This window comes from Squalius cephalus, assembly GCF_949319135.1.
Source record: "Squalius cephalus genome assembly, chromosome: 14".
Lineage (NCBI taxonomy): Eukaryota > Metazoa > Chordata > Actinopteri > Cypriniformes > Leuciscidae > Squalius > Squalius cephalus.
In genome coordinates this window covers 25,764,640-25,787,603 of record NC_137135.1, presented here as the reverse complement: position 1 = coordinate 25,787,603, position 22,964 = coordinate 25,764,640, and the positions used below count along the sequence as shown (strand labels likewise).

Genomic DNA, 22,964 nt, shown 5'->3' with positions numbered 1-22,964 from the left:
AAACTGATATGTCTTTATACTTTTCATAACATCATCTCTTTGTGGCAAGTCTGAACAAGTGTATTTTATCCATCTATATGCATTTCAAATGAATTCCTGTATCAGCTTTACCCATTTTACCCGCAGCTTTCCGTATTTGTGTTTGTTGCGGTCTTGCTATACAAGTCTGAGAACGAAGTGCTGTTGGTATTTTAGCATTTGATTCGTTATACTGGTTTAGCTGCGAGTGGAGCGCGTAGTTCAGCTTGCTCTGTGTGGGTGTGCATTAACAGCTGATGGGATTCTGGGCAGAGTTTGTAATTTCACACCTGACCACTCATCCACGCCACCACTGGGCACTTAACCGAGCTGGCAGCCAGAGAGCGAGCACACACACACACACACACACACACACACAGACACACACACACACACACATAGGTACACACACCCATAGCAGGTTTCCATGGACATGATGCTCCTTGAATGCTAGGCGCCCTGTTAAGTGACTGTTTAAATATGAGAGAAGAGGTACAAATGGGGGCTGGTGTCACCAACATGAGAACAGCTGGTGTAATCGATGACAGTAATGTCCGTATAATTCATGACCCGTCTCTCCTACATCTTGCACTAGCATGCATGTCAGCCCCAAACATGTCACAGATCTCTTATCTGAACCTAACTGGAGATATGAAATGATCTAATTTCAACGTTCAGAAGCGGTACTAGAAGGTGAGCAATTCATAAAATTTTGACAATTATTTTCATAATTTACGCAACCTATTGGAACATGTACGACTTTCTTCTGTGGAACACAAAAGATGATATTAGGCATTCAATACATACAATGAAAGTGAATGGCGACCATAGCTGACAAGCAAGATTTTCAAGCCATCATTTTAAAAAAAAATCACATGTTAGCAAACTATCCCCTGATTGGCCAGAATGTTTGTGCACTGTTTATGAGTTCTGAGGTTTAGCTTATAGCAGAATTTCTAAATTTCAACTGATATGGACTTGTCTTTGCTTTCTATCTGTTAACTAGCGATGAACCAATTTTTCCAAAACAGAAATTAAAGTTTGACTGAAAACTAAAACTGAAAATAAAGTTTATGTAATTCAGTTTTGGGAATTTATTTATGTTTATTTATGTTCTTCAGCATGTTCTCAGGTGATAAATTAAACCAGTCACAGGTTTTGGCAAATTTCAACTGTATAGCTTAATTGTTGGCCACAGTAAAGTGCGACCGTACTGCTGACATATCTACCCGCTGTAGCCTATCTATGTTGCTTGCACGAAAAAGATAAAGAGGCGCTAATTAAACATCATTGTCTCTGTCAATAATTTTGGCCCTCCAAATCTATTTAGTTTGAAACTTTTTTCTGTTTCAACCAAATATGTTTGGTGCATCACTACTCTAAACTGTTATTTATGCTTATCAGTTTGAGTAGCTGAGTCTGGAAAACACTATTTCCATGAATCTGTTTCACAGAATAATCATTTAAAGGTCCTCATTCACTTTTATTGAATGCAAAAGAGTAGCTCAGACATTTGGCTAAACTTCTGCTTTGGTGTTTCACAGAAGAGAGTAAAAACTAGAATGACCTGCAAGTGACCGAGTTAGAATGTCCTGGAAGTGACTAAATGATTACAGAAGTTTCATTTTTAGAGTGAATTATCCTTTTAAGGCATTAGGTTTCAAAATTGTGCCATTCTTAGTTACATCCTGTCCTTTGATTTGATTCCATAACCTCTATCAAACAACCAAATTGTCTCTCCCATTCACACAGGAACTGCAGATGGACGGTCTCTAGGTGAATGAAATGGTGGGATTCATTATAACTTTCCATTCCCAGTGTAGTTTTTGTCTATTGTGTAATTATTAATTACCCTGACTCTCATTGGCTCAACACACAGCATCACTGGGGGACAATGAGAGCCAGAACAGAGAGGACAGAGATAATGGAGATGGTAATAATGAGGAAAATAGTGTTAGCAATGGGGACATACATTTCAGAAAGGACGAGACCCAAAGAAAGAGTCCGATATGAAGCATTACAGAGAGAAGCAGATGGGGGACATTAAAAAGAAAAGCAAAAGAGGATTGGGGATTGAACAAGGACATGGTGGAAAGAAAAAGACGACTGTAGAGAGAGGGAAAGGGAACTGGGTGGAGGAGTGACTCTCTCTTCTCTTGATTAGAAGGAAGAGGCTGTCAAGCACTACGCTGTGCATTGATTCTTTGGCATGATCAAAAGTGACATAAAAGTTGCAAGAGTGTATGTCATTTGTAATCTTCTACCATCTTCAGGAGTCTGTGCCTCATTGTAGTGTGGGTGGTCTCTTGGTTGAGCCCCCATGAGCTCAGCACAGATATCAAAGAGCTTCAACCTGGTCTGAGACGGGCTACGATGTCTCTGCTGTTGATCAGAAGTCTAAAAAAAGACAAAAGACAAAAAGATCTGAATTCTGTTCAACATGCATCTGAACTAAACACAGGCCCCTGGGGAAAGAAGTTTCTTCGCTATCAGAACCACAAATATTTTGTATAAACTGTTTTGTACTGGCCTTGGCATCTGGATTAGTATCAATTTCCATGAAGCAAACATTATTGTGTAGAAATGGCCAGCTATTATATGTCAAGTCAAAAGAGTCTTGATAACTGACTCTGGTGTTATTTAGGTTTGAATATTGAATATTTCTAACAGAAAAGATAGGCAGTTTAGAAAGGCAGCTGACAGCTTTTATAAGACACACCTACGCAAACACCCTTAAGCACTGGAATTTGCATTGGTAAACACATCCCTTGGTCTGATTTTATAAGCATATTTTTGGCACGTGATTCTATGTATGCTATTAACATTTGCTGGTTAGACAAGATGTACAACCAACTTGTACATGGTGGAACCTTGAACCACTGTGGTGTAATTATGTTTGTGAAATCTGAATATCACATTTAAAGATTCGCCCTGGCGAAGTAACCAAGACTCGGAAGGCCAGTTAGTCTATGCCATGATCTTCAAATGGCTTTGTAACAGCAATGGATATTCTCTCGGCACAACATCCCACATTCAGCTCAAGCTGTTCATTGGGCCAGGATGGAATTGGGGCAGATTCAAAAGGAAACACACATTTCAATTGAGTGTAAATTGGCCCTGCATTATCTTTCCACAAGTCCTTTCATACGCTGAAATTGACTTGCACCACATTAAAATCCAATGTCATTTTCAAACAGTGCTGTCACCATTGGAGGATAATGACTTTGCTTTTTAGCTGAATGCATTGCCTTTCACGGTGTGTGTGTGTGTGTGTGTGTGTGTGCGTGTGTGTGTGTGTGTGTGTGTGTGTGTGTGAAGGGTGTCAGAGCTTAACAATGGAATAAAACACTCTTTTACTGAAGATAAAAGGCCACATAAAGATGACAGGGTGGAAGCATGGAAGCATATAGCTGTTTTCACAAGTAATATACTATCGCCTCTCAAATACAATTTGGCGGCAATGTTATAGCTTTGCTTTCCGAGGTCACAATGGTCATTAACTTTGAATCTGCGTCACCGTAGATTTCGAAATTGATATTGTTGTGCATTGCAAATGACTCACCATAGATTTATTTTCCATGGCTTTTTTTTTTTTTTTTTTCTCCAGTGGAGCGACTGAAGTTTATTAAACTCCAGGAAGACTGATTGATTTTGGAACTTTAAAAAATGGATCAAAGTTCAGATTGACTTTAGATTTTGACAGTATAAGCTCAGAAGGGTGCATATTGCTACTGCTTGGGCTGTTTATGGTGAATGCAGAGAAAAGTCATTATTATTACTGCAGTCAGCATTATGGCGGTAACACATTTGTGGGAACTGTGACAGAGACCTCCTCCTGTCTTTAATTGTGTTTCTACCTTTAAACGGAACAATCCAAGCTGTGTGTCATGTACACCTGAATTCTATTGTACCTTGTCACTGCTACTATGTTCCTTTATTACCCTATAGTTAACCTGATTCTAGTGCATGGACAAGGTGTCCAGGAATGATGACAGACCTGACAGACCTGTCCATCACTACTCAAATGATATGTACACACAGCATATTTTGCTAGTACACCCTTTTTTATTATTATTATATAGAAAATCAAAATCCTAAAAAAAGTATCATGGTTTACACAAAAATATTAAGCAGCACAACTGTTTTAAACTGTGATAATAATAAGAAATGTTTCTTGCTCTAAATGAGCATATTAGGATGATTTCCGAAGGATCAAGTTACACTGAAGACTGGTGTAATGTTGCTGAATAAATTACATTTTAATATATTAAAATAGAAAACAGTTATTTTAAATTGTAATAATATTCTACAGTATTATTGTATTTACTGTATTGTTGACTAAATGAAAGCAGCATTGGTGAGGATTAGAGTCTTTTTGGTCTTTTTAAAAACATACAGCAATCTAAACATATGAACATAACATATGGGCAAATATTTGTATCAAATTATTTTGAGCAATGCTGCTGTCCATCTATGTTTTATTTATTGTGTAATATGCAAGTCTAATGCAGTCACTTATTAAAAAGGTTTTAAAGAGTGAACTTAAAACCTGTTATGAAAAATGCACAAAAATACTATTTTCAAATTTTTAATGAAATATATATATATATATATATATATATATATATATATATATATATATATATATATATATATTCAAAAACCCGTTTTACTCTAAAACTGCAAGAAAATCAATACTATAAATCTAAAAAAGTTGTGTTCCAAATTTGATATCTCTGAGTAAGATTTTGTTTGGCCGCAGCACCAAAAGTTTTCACTAGATGAAATTTGTCTCCCATTAATTTTTTTAAGGACCATTTAACCTTTAGTGCCAGAACCTTTTTATATCATTCCGATGAAGAAAAAAATAAAATAAAAAGTTTGACTGTATTTTAGCTGCCTTGGGATGCAAAGTATACTTTATATCCTCCAAGACTGCAAAGTACTGTATAATTGCATCCGATAGTGTCATGGTGCCACTATCATCTTTATTTTATCTTATTTTTTGCAAGGAAAGTTGTAATCACACTTTCAGTCTGTCCTCTCTTCACAGTACACTCATACTGTATAAGCAGCACACACATACAGGTAACAAGAACTTATATAAATCTCCAATACACAATTCTTAGTCATTTTCAGCATGTGTGCCGGAGAGTTAAAACAGCACTGACATTTGATTTGAGCTTTCTTATTGCCATCTTGCCGCATTCATTTTCTTAATCATCATTTTGGTTTCCCTTATCCTCTCTTATGGCTGGCATTAGCAGTTTCCTCGGAAGAGCAACAAGACCTTTCTCCATCCACCCTGGACGCACACTACGGATACAAGCTACCAGTTATTTCCCACCTCGCAGACAGGATGACAATAAAGTACTCGACAAACACACTGCCGACCAACTCGCACATGAACACACGCTACCTCACGGTCCACACGCTTAAAACAGATTAACTTTCAAGCTGTCCAACATGGTCTGTTGCCATTTCTAATGTGAAATAAAACTAGGTAAATGTCACCATCGCTCAGTCAATAATTCCCCACATGTGCTGGCTATTCCCATTGAGTGTGTCCTTTAGCAAGGCTATGAACACAGAGAGCGATAATTCTGCTAAACACAGCTGTGAGCCGTTTAATTTCAGTGTACCATCAGCCGCTGATGTGGCATTTGACTTTTTGACTGCGCTGAAATTTTAGCTTGTTAGAGCATTATTACAGAGTTAAGTTTTCATGTTGAACATTTGGTCAGATTCCTATTCGAATCAGTGCGAATGCTAATAGCTAAGTTAGATGTTTATTGGCCAGTTGTGCATTGGTGAAGTCTTATATCAGCAACTCTTATTATTTGTTCCAAAGCAAACAAAATCCCTCAGGTCTAACCTGAAGTGGCCCTGCTAACCGCCTTCTTTTCTGACTAGGGCCACTGATTGACTCCTCTGCCAAATAAAGGGAAAAACACATCTTTTCCTCCCAGGAGGGTCAGGTCAGCATGCCGCTTATCTGGGCTCTTGCCCTCTAATTACTGCAGAGGAGCAATATATTTGCTCTGTATGTCATTCATTTATGAGTTATTGGCTGTTAAAATTGAGTTTACGGCTACCGCCAAGGGAAAAAATCGAGTGTGAAAAAAAAAGGTGTATATGCATTTCACATGTCTTTGTGCGTAGGATTCTCTTAAAGGAATGGCAAATTACTAACCCTCTCTATGAAATATAATATTTCCAAATACACTCGACAGCGATAAGTCACGAAAGACGTTTGCTAATGAGATAGGAACAAAACAAAAAAAAATAGGCAAAAAGACAGACATTTTAATCTTTTAAAACCCAGGCAGTAGGCACATTGTTAGACAAACTAGGTGTCAGAGTGTTGAATTTTTATTTTTTTCTCATAAAAAGGTTATTTATTTATTTCCGACTCCTGTGGTGAGCTCTAACGAGATGCAGGCTCTTTGAAGAGTTAGCCTGTCACACTTAATAGTTGGCCTTTCTGAACTTGCTAAGCTGCCTCTCCCCACGACATGCATGCCAGTCAAGGAAGGGTTCGAACGTTGTGCATTAAGACCTGCTCGGAGAAAGCTATGATTAAAACAGAGCGCACGCCGTTTGTGTTGGATAAATGACAGCGCTGTGTCTCTGCGCCACTGAGGAGACCAGAGAATATTGTAACACATATTTTATCACAGGCGGATATGTAAGGAAGAAATTCCCTCTTTGTTGGAGATTTTCTTTACATGAACGTTGCTGGTAATGAAAGCCGCGATGGCATCCTTAAAGTGCTTCCAAGCTGTGCGTCTGAATTTTAAACTTTAAAATGCGTATGCTTGTTTCAGGCCTGCTCACACTCTGAGCATATGTATGGCAGCACAGTAATCTGACGCAAAAAAAAATAAAAAAATTTGTGATCTTCACTAATCTCTCATTAAATGTGATGAGATGTTTCAATAGCAAAATTTGGTAGAGGCCATTTTTCTTTTAATGTCAATGAGAATGCATTGTCTTAAATTGAGAAACACACTGTAAGAAACAAATCTGTAGAAAAATAGAAAAAGTACAGGTAATTTTCACCCTGGAAATTTTACGTTAACTGACATTTCCTTACACTCAAGTACATACAAAAAAAACCTTTCCAAACCGTACATTGTGCCCTGTTTTTAGAAACTCTTCATAGAGTGTACATGAAATTTATATTATAAATTTAACGTGAAACGACTAGGGGTGTAACGATACCCTCATGTCACGATTCAGTACATATCACGATACTGAACTCACATTATGATATTATTGCGATACTCCAAAACATATGATAAAAGGTTAACCAAAGATGTACTGCTAATTAAAATGCTAAATTTGGCATTACATTGTGGGTGTAAATGAATAGGCTTGGACCTGGTGCTGGTAACCCGATGCACAGGATAATGGTGACACCAGAATAAAAATAGTCATGATTCTGAAGCTGAAAATACAGAATTATTATAGACGAATATGCTTGCACTCTGTCACTCACTAGATATATTTAAAATAATGTAAGCCAATTTCTACTGCTAACATAAGACATTTGGAATTATCAGGACCCACAAATATCCCCCCATTGCATTATTATACATTATAATAATAAATAGGTTAAGATTCAAGATTATAAATAGTAGTTTAATGTAGTACTGACACTAAAACTCTGAAAATTAGATTTTTTCTCTCAGAGAGTAAATTTCACAGTAATTTTTATTTTGGGTGAACTATACACAATAAATAGTCACCATCCACAATACATACTGTTGCATTTTTGTATTGCAATATATTTTGACACAATGTATTGTTACACGCCTAGAAACGACTCTTGTTCATTTTCTTGAAGTCTTAACACATGTAGATTCACAGAAAGCAGTGCCCAAAGGAGGAATCACAGTCAATTGTTATTGCGTATATATTGCATCTAATTGATTCTGGGACTGTAAAAATTGATATGTCTGAAATTGGCCTTGATGAGATATTGCATCCTGTTAAAACTGCTTATGTTTAAGTTTAAAGCAAAAAATTATGTATATAACTCATTTAAAGTATGCATTCAAAGAGACAGTCTGACACATATTGCATTTATTTGCATGCAAAATAACAAGTTGACTTATTTTGCCTTTCCCTAATCAAGTAGACTGAGCCAGGTTGAAAAACGTCAGAATTTAGTCATATATTAAAATGCTTTAATCATAATGACCTCAAATGCTAATTTGGGCTTTAACGAACTCCCTCCTGTTTCAAGAGGGCTCAATTTATTGGAAAAAAAAGCACTGTGGCTTTGAGTGGCACACGGATGGCAATTAGGGGTCTCGGCAGGTGGGTAATCCTAATTTTCATATCTTGTGTCCTCCATACCTGCTTACACCTCTTCTTGGCGCTGTGTAGTTCTTGGGTAGTTGATTGCATGAGCTTAGTACGGATAACTCTCTCAAACTTCTCACTAGAGTTGTATTGGAAGTGAAAACTTTAAGGATATAACTCTGTGTTTTACACACGCACCAGATCCATAAGGCTGAAAAAATTGCCGACGTGTGCGCCACGAAAAAAAAAAGATCATGTCTTATGGTCAGCACTTTCTATCGACTCTATTTCTGTCAACACCATTTTCTGTTCTCAGCTTTATTGTGCGCTCTCTTTCTTTTCTCTCTCCATCTTGCTCTTTCATTTACCTCCTCTTTTACACCCTTTTTTGGTCGCCAAGGTCGACATTTTATGGTGCTTGACACATAGGTATCATTGTATAGATTATATGGCCACAGAACTCAGAAGCAAAGAATTTCCACACCTGAAGATTTTTTTCTTTAGAAAATAGATTTTTCTGTAGAATACGTGGACAATTGTACTTCAGAGGGTCCATGTGCAGTAGAGATTTACAACAAAGACACTGAACTTTTATTTGCATTGAGGCCACATATGCTAGTAAGCTGTAGCATACATTAAAATTAAATTGAACATAAAATATTAAAGACTCATCTTGCACTTGTTTACAAAAACACATTTGTTAATTTGTTTGCTTGTTTTTTCGTACCTTTGTTCGTTCACTCACTCATTCATTGTCTGTTTTATGAAGATATAGATTTTTATTTTAGATGTTACGTTATTATTATACTACAGGGCCGTTGAATGCTTGAATCTAATTGGTTGACTAATGTTCTCAGGTGTGCAGTTATTTTCAGGGAAACACACGGCTAAAGTAGTTCCAGGCATGTCTTGACCGCATTACAGTTCCATATCACTGTGCGTAGTTGACTGTAATAACGGAAAATAGGATACAATTCATAACAAGAAAAAACATGCAGCACCATGCGCTTGATCTGCAATTTGCGATGTCTAACTTGATAATCAATGGAAATATGCAGTTTAATTTTAATAAATAAAGTATATAGTCATATCTATAATCAATAGAAAATTAAACTAATAAATAATTATTAATAGGCCGGTTATGAATGTAATTTGATACTTATGACTGATCATGCCCAAACGCATGTTCAGCGTGTTCAGTCTGTGTTCACAGTCGGTGTTTAACAGTCGATGGAAACCGTCTGCAGTCGATGGAAACAGTCAGAATGTTTAAGTTAGTCGTTAAGTGTGTCCCCAGCATTAGTCTGCTATCAGTGGCTCAAACCTCCGTTACTAACTCTAAAATTACGTTTTGGAATTAGCAATGGAGGCATGGGATTGCGTAAGAAATTAGTCCTACATACAAGAGCGTTTTAATGACAAAAACTTGACAAACGTCTTAAAATACATCATCTGAACAATGTTTTGAGGTCTGTGTGTAGTGTAAACGGAATAATTGACTCCGGGCCGTTGAATTATTAGAAAAATAATGCACACCCCGCTTCGCGTCATGACCGCATTACCACCTCGGGTGTGCATTATTTTTCTAATAATTCAACAGTGTGTCATCAATTATTCCTTACTTAACTTCATGGCTGTGATGTAATGGGCTTTAAATTGGCTAAACAGAATAAATACTTGAATATACTGTATGGGAATAAAATGCATATGTCTGTATATAATTACTGTACATAAACACAGGAAAAAAAACATCTCATGTGGTATTTAATACTAATAATTAAACTACATTAATTATGAATACCAAAATTTGGGATTGGCATCATGAACTGTAATTTAAAAGTATGACAGTATAGAGACAGTAATAGGCAGTTAGACCAAAAATGGAAAATCCTATCATAGATAATGAAGACTTTGAGTGAATTCTTGGAAGGAGTCGGTGGTAATCCAAATGATGACCACCATTTCAAATTTACAATAAAATATTTTCTTTTAAAAGTGACCTGCAGTATTGTCAATTTCTCTTGCTATTGAAGTCAATGAAATATCTGTGCTCTCTGCATAAATTCACAAAATCATTTAAAATACCGCAGGCAGGGTGAGGCAGTGTGGTGTATTATATATTTATTATACAGAGAAGAAGGATTTTAATAACTAGTTGATTCTTCCCTTGGCAACAGTTTTTATCCCAGACATGCAGTGGTTAAGCGCTGGACAGTCTGGCTGCATAGCAGGTCCTCCAAATGTCTTCCCCAATGGCAAGCACTGCTCATTAGTTAAATAAGTTGTGAGCATATTGATTAGAGGCGTCTAAATTAGCCCCTTGCCAAGGAGCAAGAAAAGTCCCTTGAGGGGAACACACTTAGAACGAAGGACAAGGAAAGAGGGAAAAGAGTGGAAAACCGGAAACCTTCAGACTGTATCCTCTGCCCTTCATACACACTGTTATTATTTTCTAAAGGCCACACTTTTACTGATTTACTGATGATGTGGCTTATTTTAGTAACGAGATACACTTTCCCCCGGTTTCACAGACAAAGCTTAAGCATAGTCCCAGACTAAAATGCATGTTTAAACTGTTTTAACTGAAAGCAACTTGCATCGGCATATCTTAAAATATGTCAGTGCCATTGTTTTGTCTCAAGATGCACACCAGTAATGTTTTTTATTATTATTATTATTATTATTATTATTATGATTATTTTTGAAGGCACATTTATAAAAGCTTCTTAAATATCCTAATTGAAATAAGGCCTAATCCTGGCTTAATCTAAGCCCTGTCTGTGAAACCAGGCCTTTAAGTTGTAGTGGTGAGGTAGTTTTTGGTGTGCTTTGGGATTTTGGGAATGTCTGTGATTTAAATTGATGCTTTTCTGATGCATTCTTTAAATTTGTTGTATCGTGTTTGGATTGGGCAGCCCAATTGATAAAATGATTTTTTTTTGTTTTTGTATCAAAGTAGATACAGTAGGATGCTAGGAGCCTTGTATACCAAGAAAATAGCTCCCAAAGACATTACCAAGATGGACTCCAAGTGAACCGCTAAGTTTTAATGTGTAAACGAATAGATGATTGACTCTTTTAACTTAAAGACTGGGCTTCCATTCCTACAACCACCATACTGAGCGTTTTGTTACAATAAGCTTTTTTTTCTTTTTTTAACTGTAAGCGACACAGTTGATTTTTATGATTTCTCCCAGTCATTCATGTATGTACTTTCTCTGTCTTAATCAATGATAGCTCTTTTTAGGCTGCGTCTGTACTAATCCGGATACATTGTTTTAACACTATTTTTTTTTTTCTGTACGTTTTTGCCTTTCTTCCACATGATTGTTATGAAGCTCTCCCAAATGTATAACTGCGTTTTCGCGTTGGAGTGTGAAAATGGAGGTATTTGAAAACAATGACTCATGTTTTGTCGTGACTTACATATATCTATGTTTATACTGATATATGGCTGCTATATACTTTCACAGTGTTGTTAAATATAAATGTTACTTTGTACAATCTTCATATTACATTCCTGCAGAGATGACAGAAAATTTACTCACAATTGCTGTACTACGGCAAAACATAAGGACAATTGCATTTTATACCATGTATGTAGTGGCGATTGAGTGCGAACTGGATGCACCAGTAAGTGGTGAGATATTTTGGTAAAAAATTATTGTGAAAAAAATGTGTGTGAAAACTTTATTATGTCTGGTCTCTCATTATCATCTCAATGAGCTTGTATCACCTTATATGCACGGTAAGATTATTTTTGTGTTTTCTGACATTTCAGTGTGGACAAGAAACTTTTGACATTTATGCTGTAAAACCTTTAACATCCATGGAACCTTTTCAATAGACAAAAGGTTCGGCAGGAAAATGTTTTTTTAGCTTATTAAAAGGTTCTTCTTCACTCTAAGAAAAAAATGGTTCTTTTGAGAACTGTTTACTGAAAGGTTTGTGGGGGAACCAAAAATTGTTCTTCTATTGCATTGCTACAAAACCCCCTTTTAGAACCTTTATTTCCAAGAGTGTAGTGTGGACAGAGAGCATTTTGAATTTTATTCAATTGCATCCAGGTTATTATAGACGTAGCCATAGTCTCTCCACCATGATAGAAAACAAAGTGTTTGTGTGTGTGTGATGTGGTTCTGTGGTCTTGAGTGTGATTTGGCCATGTGGAAGAGATGTTGGCCTACATTCACCCTCTTAGACATCCCCTATCATAAATTAGGCATAGACACCACCGGCATTTACATAAGACCTCCCTCATCTCAAAATAACTCCCTCTCACTCTCTCAAGTGCCCATTTCAAATCTCTCTTAATCTCTTTTCTTTTCCACTACTCCACTCACACACACTCGAATACAAACCACTGACACTTTTAGCATCAAAACATAAGTATAAAATGTACCAATTTGTATATAAATAGTCTTTCCTCATGCAGAGAAAAATAAGGGTAGACCAACTCGGACACATGCCTTTAAAAATAATCTGTTTCATCCTCTCTCCTTTTCGCCCCCAACCCTCCACCTCTAGTCTCTCATCGCCCCTCCTCTCATTTGTTCCATTTGTTTTATTCTCCCCCTCTTTTTATCCTCTTTCTTTCTCTTCCCGTATCCCCCTCTCTCTAACTTTCTTAAGATGCCACAAATCAAGGCTGTGCTCCAGAGGCTAGTGCTCAGGGGAGGCCTAAAGCTATTCTCCAATTAGTGTCAACACACAGACAAATACCACATTTACACGGCCCAGAGAGAGAGAGAGAGAGAGAGAGAGAGAAAGATATATAGAGAGAGAGAATAAACGGGTGTGACAGCAATTCCAACAAACAATCTGTGCCGAGCAGACAGACAGAAAGATACAGCGGAGTGCGATCTGCCACTCAGTATCCTCATTTATTTAGCTTGCTGCTACATGCACACACTCAAACTCAGACAATTAGCCAGCGGTCATTCGGGATATGACTTTGTGGTACTGTGATGGTTAGGGTTCATCTTGTCTGCGCTTCATTTTGACTTGAGCTGCTCATAAGCTCAATCTGTCTGTTTAGGAGGATGGAAGAATTTCTCAAGGCAAAGTCAACTCAAGGAGCCAGACGGCCCACACTGTGAGATCATGTTAGCAATGATTCTGTAACCTCGGGACCCTGTTTAACATTACATGTACAATACATGCTAAAAATACATTGCCAACACTCCAGGAGTCACTTATGGAGTGCTGTATGGTCACATCGCGTCACTCCACACACTATAGGAACAAAACTGTTAAATCTATGGGTTTTTTTATAATCATGTTTGTGGTCTTTCACATTTTGAAAATCTGATACGATTTTTCAAATCTTGTAGTGTGGGCCAACCTTAAGACATGTGTATATGTCAATATGTGACCCGTGCTGGCAAAAGGAGTTGGAATTACCACAATTTTGTCACATTCTCTATGAAAAAAACTTTCAAAATGATTTGTTGTATGATTTTTTGCAAAGTCTGTCAATTTTGAGAAAAAACAAGTTAAAATTGCCTGAAGGTTCTAAAACAAAATCACCTTGAATCAACTTAAAATCACTGATAATACCACCAAATTTGGCACACACCAAGTCAAAACCAAATATCTATAGGGAACTTTTTTCCCATGATACCACAATTGTTTTCCAAACGTAACATAACAGATAATGTTTGCGTGAATACTCGCCAAGACATATTTTTAAATACTGTATGTGTATACAGTATGTGTATATCGGGATTGCGCTCTGTCTGATGCGTCTTTGTGCGCACGCTTCGGCTCTATCAGTCAGCGTGATTAAGGTTGTTTTGTTTACATCAGCATGAGTTTGAAAATCACATTTCATTGGTTCAGACTCGTGCCATCGAGAATTTGCTATGAATATTCACAAAGTTGGAATACTGCGCTTTACAACGATACCAAACTTGTGCAGAGAGGAAGCGCCAGTCAAGAAGAGAGCAGAGAAAAACAGGATTTTCCATGGACAAAGGAAAGGTACTACTCTCAGAAAACGCACACATAAAGATACTTTTAGATTTTTAATTGTTATTTGGAGCATTGGGATCACTAGATAAGTGCTTAATTAACTAATTTTTGTGAAAACCTCAAAATCAACCAAAATTGATATTTTTCACTTGTTTTGCCTAGCTTGAAATTAGCCAGTGCGCATTCGACTCATTTTGCCAGCACGGGTCACATATTTTGTTGATCCTGCAACAACATTCCTGTCAGAAAATTTAGTCCTAACCCTATCCCTTACCCCTAAACCTAATCCTACCCATAATGTATTTCTAAAATCAGAGGGAAATGATAGGTAAATAACACTGATGTAGAAGCATCTATTCCTGGTTGTAAGCCTAAACTTGACAGAAACTGTACATTTTTCCCTCAAATCTGATTGGTTGATTGGAATGTTGTTCCAGAGCCAACAAAGATGAAATCATGTTCAACACACACACACATATATTTTATAAATTCATTTTGGTGCAATACTACAGACTATATATTTTTAAACCTTTATTAAACCAGCCTGGATTCTCTTTTATAACATTAATTTCAACGTTGTCAAGACACTGAAAATGGAAATGAAGCAGAAATCTGTCTCTTGCACTCTCTCTCTCGCTATAACGCATCTGCCCACAGTACAAGTACGTCTGAAACCTCTCCGCTTTCCCTCGGCTCCCTGCATTAGCTGTGGCCTGTGGCATTCCTGCATGTTCTGAGAGCTTGTGAGGGGCACCATATCCATCAGCCTTAATGCTACTGGTGTATGCCCCAGGGCGGCCATCTTCACTCCTTCCCATCAGCCACAGTGGCTCTTCATCAGAGCCCCGTCACAGCAACCTGAACGAGCAGGTCCCGCTGAGCCGCACATTAACGCACAAATCTCAGCCTTGATCATCACGCAGCCATGAATCTTCCATCCCACATACTTAATCTGACACGACAGAGTTGTCATTGTGGATCCTTAGAAATGCTATTCTCTACCTAACCTATTTATTTACGTCTCACACTTTCCGGTCTAATTCTCTACAGTCTTTTCTTCGCTACATTCCTGCTATCGCCTCTCTGACTCCATTTTCTCTCTCGCTAACTCTATTGCAGCTGTTGTGTTTTCTGTTGGCGGAGTTTCTGGGTTTAGCGCATCAATTAAAGATAAGCCTCAGCTCGTGCTTTCCCCAGTGTCAAACATGCTGTGCTGAGCTCCAGGACCGAGCCGATCTGGCTTCTGATCCCTTAAAACACTACTTCATTACTCTTTCATTCAATTCCACTATGGGCTCCCTCATTCTGTGACTGTAATCAAACATGACCTCTACATTTATCCATTAGCATCCTAAACCGAGAACAAGAGCTGCTTAAAAACTTAATTTATGAGGGAGTAGACACTAACTGGTTCATTACCTTTTGGAAGCGACTGAATAGCTTGAGTTGTAGAGAGGAACAAACTACCGAGGAAACGAAGCATGTGTGACAGAGGCAGTAAGATTAGGACTCAAACAACTCTGTTTCAGATACGTGTAGACTGCTTGTGATGATGTGGTTTAAAAAAAAAAAAAGCGCTTTGAAAGATTTCAAGTCACTGTAATGTTTCCAGCAGTCGACACTAAACTCAGGAGACCAAATCCACCCCTTTCCATCACAATAACGCCACACTGTCAGCCGTGAAAATCCCAATTTGGTAATGCGAAAGTTTCGGTTTGAAAACCATTGGTGTGTTCAACCCTGTCTGAAAAGTTGCAGAAGTGTATGAGGAATAACCATGACACCCAAGGAGCTTTGGGAACATGATTTTGTTTATTTGTTTCTACCACTACCGAGTTGTGCTTGGCATTGATATCAATAATCTATTGTCTTAAATACATGTATTAAAGGGTTAGTTCACCCAAAAAAGAAAATTCTGTCATTAATTACTCACCCTCATGTCGTTCCAAACCCGTAAGACCTTCGTTCTTCTTCAAAACACAAATTAAGATATTTCTGATGAAATCCGATGGCTCAGGAAGGGCTCCATTGACAGCTATTTAATTAACACTTTGAAAGCCCAAAAAGGTAGGAAAGACATTGTTAAAATAGTCCATGTGACTACAGTGGTTCAACCTTGATTTTATGAAGCGACGAGAATACTTTTTGCGCGCCAAAAAAAAACAAAATATCAACTTTATTTAGTCATTTCTTTTCTTCTGTATCAGTCTCCGACACACGTTCACGAGAGCACCATGATGCATGCGTGACTTTAACTATGTTTTCCCTAACATACCTTTCTGGGCATTCAAAGTGTTAATTAAATAGCTGTCAATGAAGTCCCATGAAAAAAGGCCTTACGGGTTTGGAACGACATGAGGGTGAGTAATTAATGACATAATTCTTGGGTGAACTAACCCTTTAAGTCTTATAATATGCACTAAAATTCAAAAACACTTCAATTCAGCAAGGATGCATTAAATTGATCAGAAATGAAAGCTTTAGCGCAAGTTCTGGCGGGAAGACTCAATTGTTACGTCACTTATTACCTTCTCATCTATCCAATCATTTTCTAATACTTGTAGTATAAAAGATCGATTGATGTCTGAGTTTGCAGATGCTGACGCTTTCATTCAGTTCACAGAAACCAACGCCGGTGTTCACTCACACGCGTCTCAATTCTAATAATATAACACAAAATCATATCACTGATTTTGTTCTCACCAACTCTAACGGTGCGCGAATGCGAGACGCGTGTGTAGGAAACCAGCACGTGGCGGCTTTATAAAACTAATCTCATGAGAGACGATCTCCTCACACAGTGTTCAAGTTCAAGTTCCACTTTCAAGGCTTTCAAGTTGGTTTTCAAGTTTTTGGTAGGCGCTTCCAGCAGCCACTGTTAACATGTTCCCTCTACTATGATCAAACTTCATTCAGGTAAGTATATCAACAACAGCTACTCTACTGCTCCCTTCATCAGCGGTAGAATTCAAATTGGTGTGGTGACATGGCAGTTTTCATAAAAACTGCTGATACACACTGCAGTCTGCACGCAACATACTTTAAGGCTTTAAACAGCAGGGCCGGATAGCTTGCTGAATGGTTGTAGCAAATATTCATGTAACTGATATTAAATGTAATTAAATTAAATTAAATTAAATGATAATAAATGTATAATTGTTATGGTATTTATTCTCCCGAGTCTTTCTGGTAGAAGTGGCAGTTATATTGTCACAAAATTTCAAATAAATGCTGTTCTTTTGAACTTTCCTTTCATCAAAGAATTCTGAAAAACCACTGCTTCCACAAAAATATTAAGCAGCACAGTTTGACAATAATAAGAAAGTTCTTGCATCTAATCAGCATATTGGAATGATTTCTGAAGGATCACTGACACTGAATACAGTAGTAATGACTGCTGAAAATTCAGCTTGGCCATCACAGGAATAAATTACATATTAAAATCTATCTATAAATGACAGAAACGTCTGTCTGTCTGTGTGTCTGTTATTCGCATATCTCTCGAACCGTTAGTCCGATGGATTTCAAACTTGACAGGTGTCTTGCTACGGGCACGAGTAAGTGCAGTGCCAAGTTTGACGCTGTTTGAATTACAAATGCAAAAGATATCGTTAAATATATCCGTAAAAGAAGCACATATTGGCTTTTGCCGCTCTAGCCACTGGCCATTTCCCCTCTCACACTGCACACTGAGTGAGCACAGCGCAGGACCAGAGACAGAGAGGGTTGAAGAAAGCAGCGGAGCTTAAGTAGCGTTTTCTCGGAGTTCACTGTGTAGCCTGCTCCCTGAATCATGTAGTTCAATTTTCCATATTTATTTTATGTCATTATGTCAGTATCAGTATTTGCTTTCTACCATGCACAAATAAAAATGTCACTGAACTTTTGCTGTGTAATTGTAACAATGAGCACTCAAACACACCAAACCAACATTTACTAAAAACACACACAAAAACTGATTTTGCACGGGCACTTTGCACTAGTATATTAAAATTGAAAATGACTGTTCTATATCCCAAGGAGCTGTGCTAACATGATTGTGTTTGTGCCTTTCAAACCATTAATGAGTTGTGCTTTTCACTAATAATCTGTTGTCTTAAATGCATATTGCATATTTCACATCTTAAAATAGATTTTGCAAACAAATTGACTAACTCTATTCAGTCTAAGCATAAATTACTTTACAATTCAAATACTGATTTTTTTCCCCACTGAAAGGCAAACCCGAGGGGAAATTTGGACCTTGTATCTAGATCAATTAAATATAAAGAGAACAATTACTAGGCACAATAGCGAAACAGAAATGCACAATGCCGAGCTCTTTTGTTCCCATGAGATTGGTTTTCTTCAATGAGAGTTATTATTCTACACCTTTGGAGATTTACAGTGCTTTATGTCGTAAGTACTTATGATGTTGCTCTTCTTTTTTCCCCCTAACATAATTCATTTAATTCCTTCACTATCTTCTATTCTATCCCTTTCAATTCATTTTGCTCCCTCTCTCTTCTTCTCTCCTGGCAGGGCAGGTAACGGCACAGATCAGTGTGGTGTAGTGACAGAGACAGCGGGTGGGTTTTGGCATGAGTGTGGATTACAGATCCAATCCATACCATAGCTGCTTAATACTCCGTCACATTATGAAAATCCCCTTGCTTTCAACACACGGCTGGTGCGTGGCTCTGCTGGTTATATGCTCTATTACAATGCAACAAAAAAGAACTTTTACTTTAGCTTCAGTCTTTTTCACAGGCCCTCTGCTGTGAGTAAGATGCTAATAATAAATCTCGTGCTGTTCAATAAATAACGGTCTATTGGTCTAAACGCCATTTGCTGTCGATCTGTAATTGTTTTAATCAGTGAAGTGTCACTGTTCCCTGTAAACCATGGACAAATGGGATGTGATCCAGAAATCTGGATTAAAAAGTCCTGGATTTTATTTTAATATATGTCTAAATCCTGTGCAACCCGCAATACTGTCACTCAGGGCATCAATAGTCCGATTGTTGCATCTATTGCCAGCAAACATGGTCGTTCTGTCTACTAATTGTGAGGTTGCTGTAAAGCAATAGCGGTGTGTGTGTGTGTGTGTGTGTGTGGACAAGCTTGCAGGAGATAATAGTCACGGTCTATGCCACAGAAGGTGGGACGGTTCCTGTTGCGGAAGCTGATGACAAAGCACAGGCAAAAAGTCAATATCAATTACCTCTCGTCTCTCAATACCGAACCACTGAGTCACTCAGCAACGTCAAACCAAACAACAGCTCAATTATTTCAAGCGTGTTCAATCACAGAGACACTCTGGCTCTTTTTAAAAGCTGTGTGCTGCTTGCTTAGTTGAGGAAATAAAAGTGAATCAATTAGCTCACAGTGAGGCTGACCTCATCTTTACAGAGGGGAAAATCCTCCGCTCCTTTTACAAGCTCCAGGGTTAACAGACCTGAATGGATCGTGTAGTAGCCACTATGGACAAGAGCTATAACAGTATTTATTGTGGAATGGTAGGAATATGTGAAGCAGCAGGGTTTTTAGTTGTCAAGCAACTTTGCAACTTGTGCAGTCACAGGTGTGACACCTCTGAATGAGGCTCATTCAATCAGATTTATAAATTATGTTTTACTGTTAAGTGTTTTGTTTTTATCTCAAGTGTTTATGATGAGAAGCAGCTGTTTTTGCTCTGATGCCAGACTAATCTCTCATTTTTCTTGAATAAATATATACACTGGTTTGTGTCAATCAAGATTCAAATAAAAAGAAAAAAGAAAAGAGTTGAAGTACCCTTCATTTGTTAAGTAGGCTATTACATTTAATGGATTATCAAAAATATGCATTACTACTATATGCAAGGAAATATGTCTGGCAGGGGCAATTCTAGACTTTTAGTCTTTAAGGGTTAGTTCACCCAAAAATGCAAATCCTGTTATAATTTACTCACCCTCACGTTGTTCCAATGCTGTATGACAGTTTTGATTACCATTGACTTTATAATTGTATGGACAAAATAAAAACAATCACAGAGACATTTCTCAAAATATATGTTATGTTGTCATACAGGTTTAAAATGATATGTGGGTGAGTAAATGATGAGCAAATTTTCATTTTTATTGGTAACACTTTATTTCAGTAGTCCACTTCAGACATTCTACACATGTAGTTACTTTGCAACTGCATGTCAACTATCAGTTATTAGAGTAAGACTGTAATTTATGCTAACACTTTAATATTGTGATTGTCCCCGCACAGACATTCTACTGACTAGCAAACCTGAAGTATATCAGTTGTTTGTTTTTACTGTCTTCTTGTGGTAGAGAACATTGCTACAATTCTAGGGGTGAATGTGTTCCATATGCCAGGATCCAGAAGTAAAATAAGGGAAGAATAATATTTAATGGTAGGAGGAGGATTCAGAATGAACTGTCCTAAAATGTGTTTACTGCAGCTGCTTTTTCTGTCAGTATGAAAATACATAACCATAGATTTGTAGGGTATCGAATACCCCCCCCCCCCCCCAAAAAAAAAACTTTTTTTGCTTAATCCTATAAAATTACTCATACTGTGATATAAGATATGTCACACTCCTTCTCACTGGGATACTGTACAAAATAACTGTAAAATCACTGTAAAAGTCAAGCATTGCAATTTCAATAAAAGTGCAAAATTCCAATTAAATCTCCAATGTTATATCTCATTGTTCTTAAAATCTTTTTTTGGATGGTTTTAGTTTGGGCAAAATGCATGCCTCTCTCTTTCTCTGTCTCTTTTTTTTCTCTGTTCAGAACTTGTTTCTGTTCTATGTGTGTTCTATCTAATTGACAGACCGACCGGTCTGGATATGTTTCATACTTCTCTCTCTCTTCCTTCTCCCTCCATTTCTCATCCCATCACTCTCTGAGACACTTGTGAAGGCTGCGGTTGAAAAGCGAGTGAGAGAGACAGAGGAGAAACAGAGGAGCACAAAAGAGGGGAAAGGAAAATCTCTTTTCCTCTGACAAAGAACTCAGCTGGGCAGTGGACAAAAGAAGTGGGCTGTGGAGACGGGAACTCTAAGACCTTCTGAAATGTTCTGTTAATTTTTTTTCCCTCTAACAATGTGAATGGCGGTGGAAATATTCTCTCTCTCTTTGTGGTGTACTCCTCGATTTCAGTGCTGACTCTTACTGCACTTAACAAATTTCTGACTGTCTGCTTGTCTCCTCTCCCTGAAGTTGCTGTCGTACTGCTGTCTAAGGCCTAAAATGTTGCTTCCTTAGCAGAATATTTGCACTTCACATGAAATAAATGTAAGCTGGAAAAACCAGCAATGCAAGTTTGAGAGGTGTCGTCCCGACAAATCTCGCGAGAATCACGACTTGCTTTACGGCACGACGTCACATACATCAACAACATATGAAGCAGCCTCTATGGAAGACACTGGCACGCATTTCAGACGTGAATCATGGCCGAGTCGATGAAGAAAACACGGTCCGAAGAGTCAAGAATAAGAAAACGAGAAAGTGAGACACAAGACTAGGCTTTCACTAGTTGGCGAGAGCTAAAAAGCAGCAAAGGATGCAACAGTGATGCTGACCTGCCGTTCTTGTTGATGGACTAGTAAGTAAATCTCTTATTTGTAAACTTGCTTGCGTTCTATGTTGTATGTTGTTGCGCTTGCTTGTTGTATGTCATTTTTTACAAAGTTGTTCATTCATCCATTGTTGATAATAAGACCAGTCCACTAATTTCCACATATGTCTAGCTAGCTGTCGATTAGCTGAGCTATTAGCAGACTTGATAACAAACACTCGTTTCTCTTACGTCTTTTTGCATTATGTTTTATTGCCCAGCTTGCCTCACGAGCAAGTTTACCAGCTGAACTCAGGTGTTGTGATGTGTATTTATCACGTAGTCCTTTGTCTGGTTCAGGTTTCGTATGGCATGTGTACTGTGCTTATGCAAACTTTAGCTGGCATATTTGTATGAAATCGTGAAACATTACCTCATCAGTAGACATCTTCGGAGGCTATCTGTGCCTGTTCGATGTCCGACGCTTCCATCCTACTGAACAGGTACCGGTATACAGGGAGGAGGGGATTAGGTCGTGAGTGCAGAGACTGCTCTGCGTGAGTGATATTTACGACAGTAACGTTAAATACAAGTACTCCACAGCGACTCTAGGGGTCGCTGTTTGACAAAAACGGAAAACTGCATAGTGTGCCTTTGAATCTACACCTTGCTGAAAACTCCCACTCAGATCATCATGAACTTCTGTGCTAGTTAGTGCCAGTCTAACAGGTTTAATTTAGTTTAAATGAAAATACTGATGAAAATATTTCTCAAGAAAAATAACAAGGTGAGACAAAACATACATTATGATGATTAGAGATGCACAGATTTTTTCTGCTGATACACAGCCGACTAATCAGAAATATATATTTTATAACCGATAATTTGATTTTGTTAAGAAAAAAAAAACCTCTCCCAACTAATGCTGTAAACTACACAGGGAACCCTCTCATTTGGTACATTACCATAATATTGGAGGTAAAGTTAACAACAGAGCTCAAAATAGTATATTCAACTGCTATTTATTTTCAGATAACTCAAATAAAAACTGTAATGTTTGAATACAACTCACATAGTTTTCATAAACACCTGTCTTTATGGCAAATATATAATTAACAGTAAAT

General features: G+C 37.7%; 1 protein-coding gene across 1 annotated transcript in view; it reads right to left on the bottom strand.

Annotated features, from left to right (window-relative positions):
- LOC307171257 (uncharacterized protein) overlaps positions 1 to 22,964 on the bottom strand; it is a 70,164-nt gene that overhangs the window by 44,881 nt on the left and 2,319 nt on the right. The window contains exon 2 of the mRNA XM_079892765.1: positions 2,283 to 2,415. Within this exon, the coding sequence (XP_079748891.1) occupies positions 2,283 to 2,415 (133 nt within the window). The remainder of the gene's footprint in view (positions 1 to 2,282; positions 2,416 to 22,964) is intronic.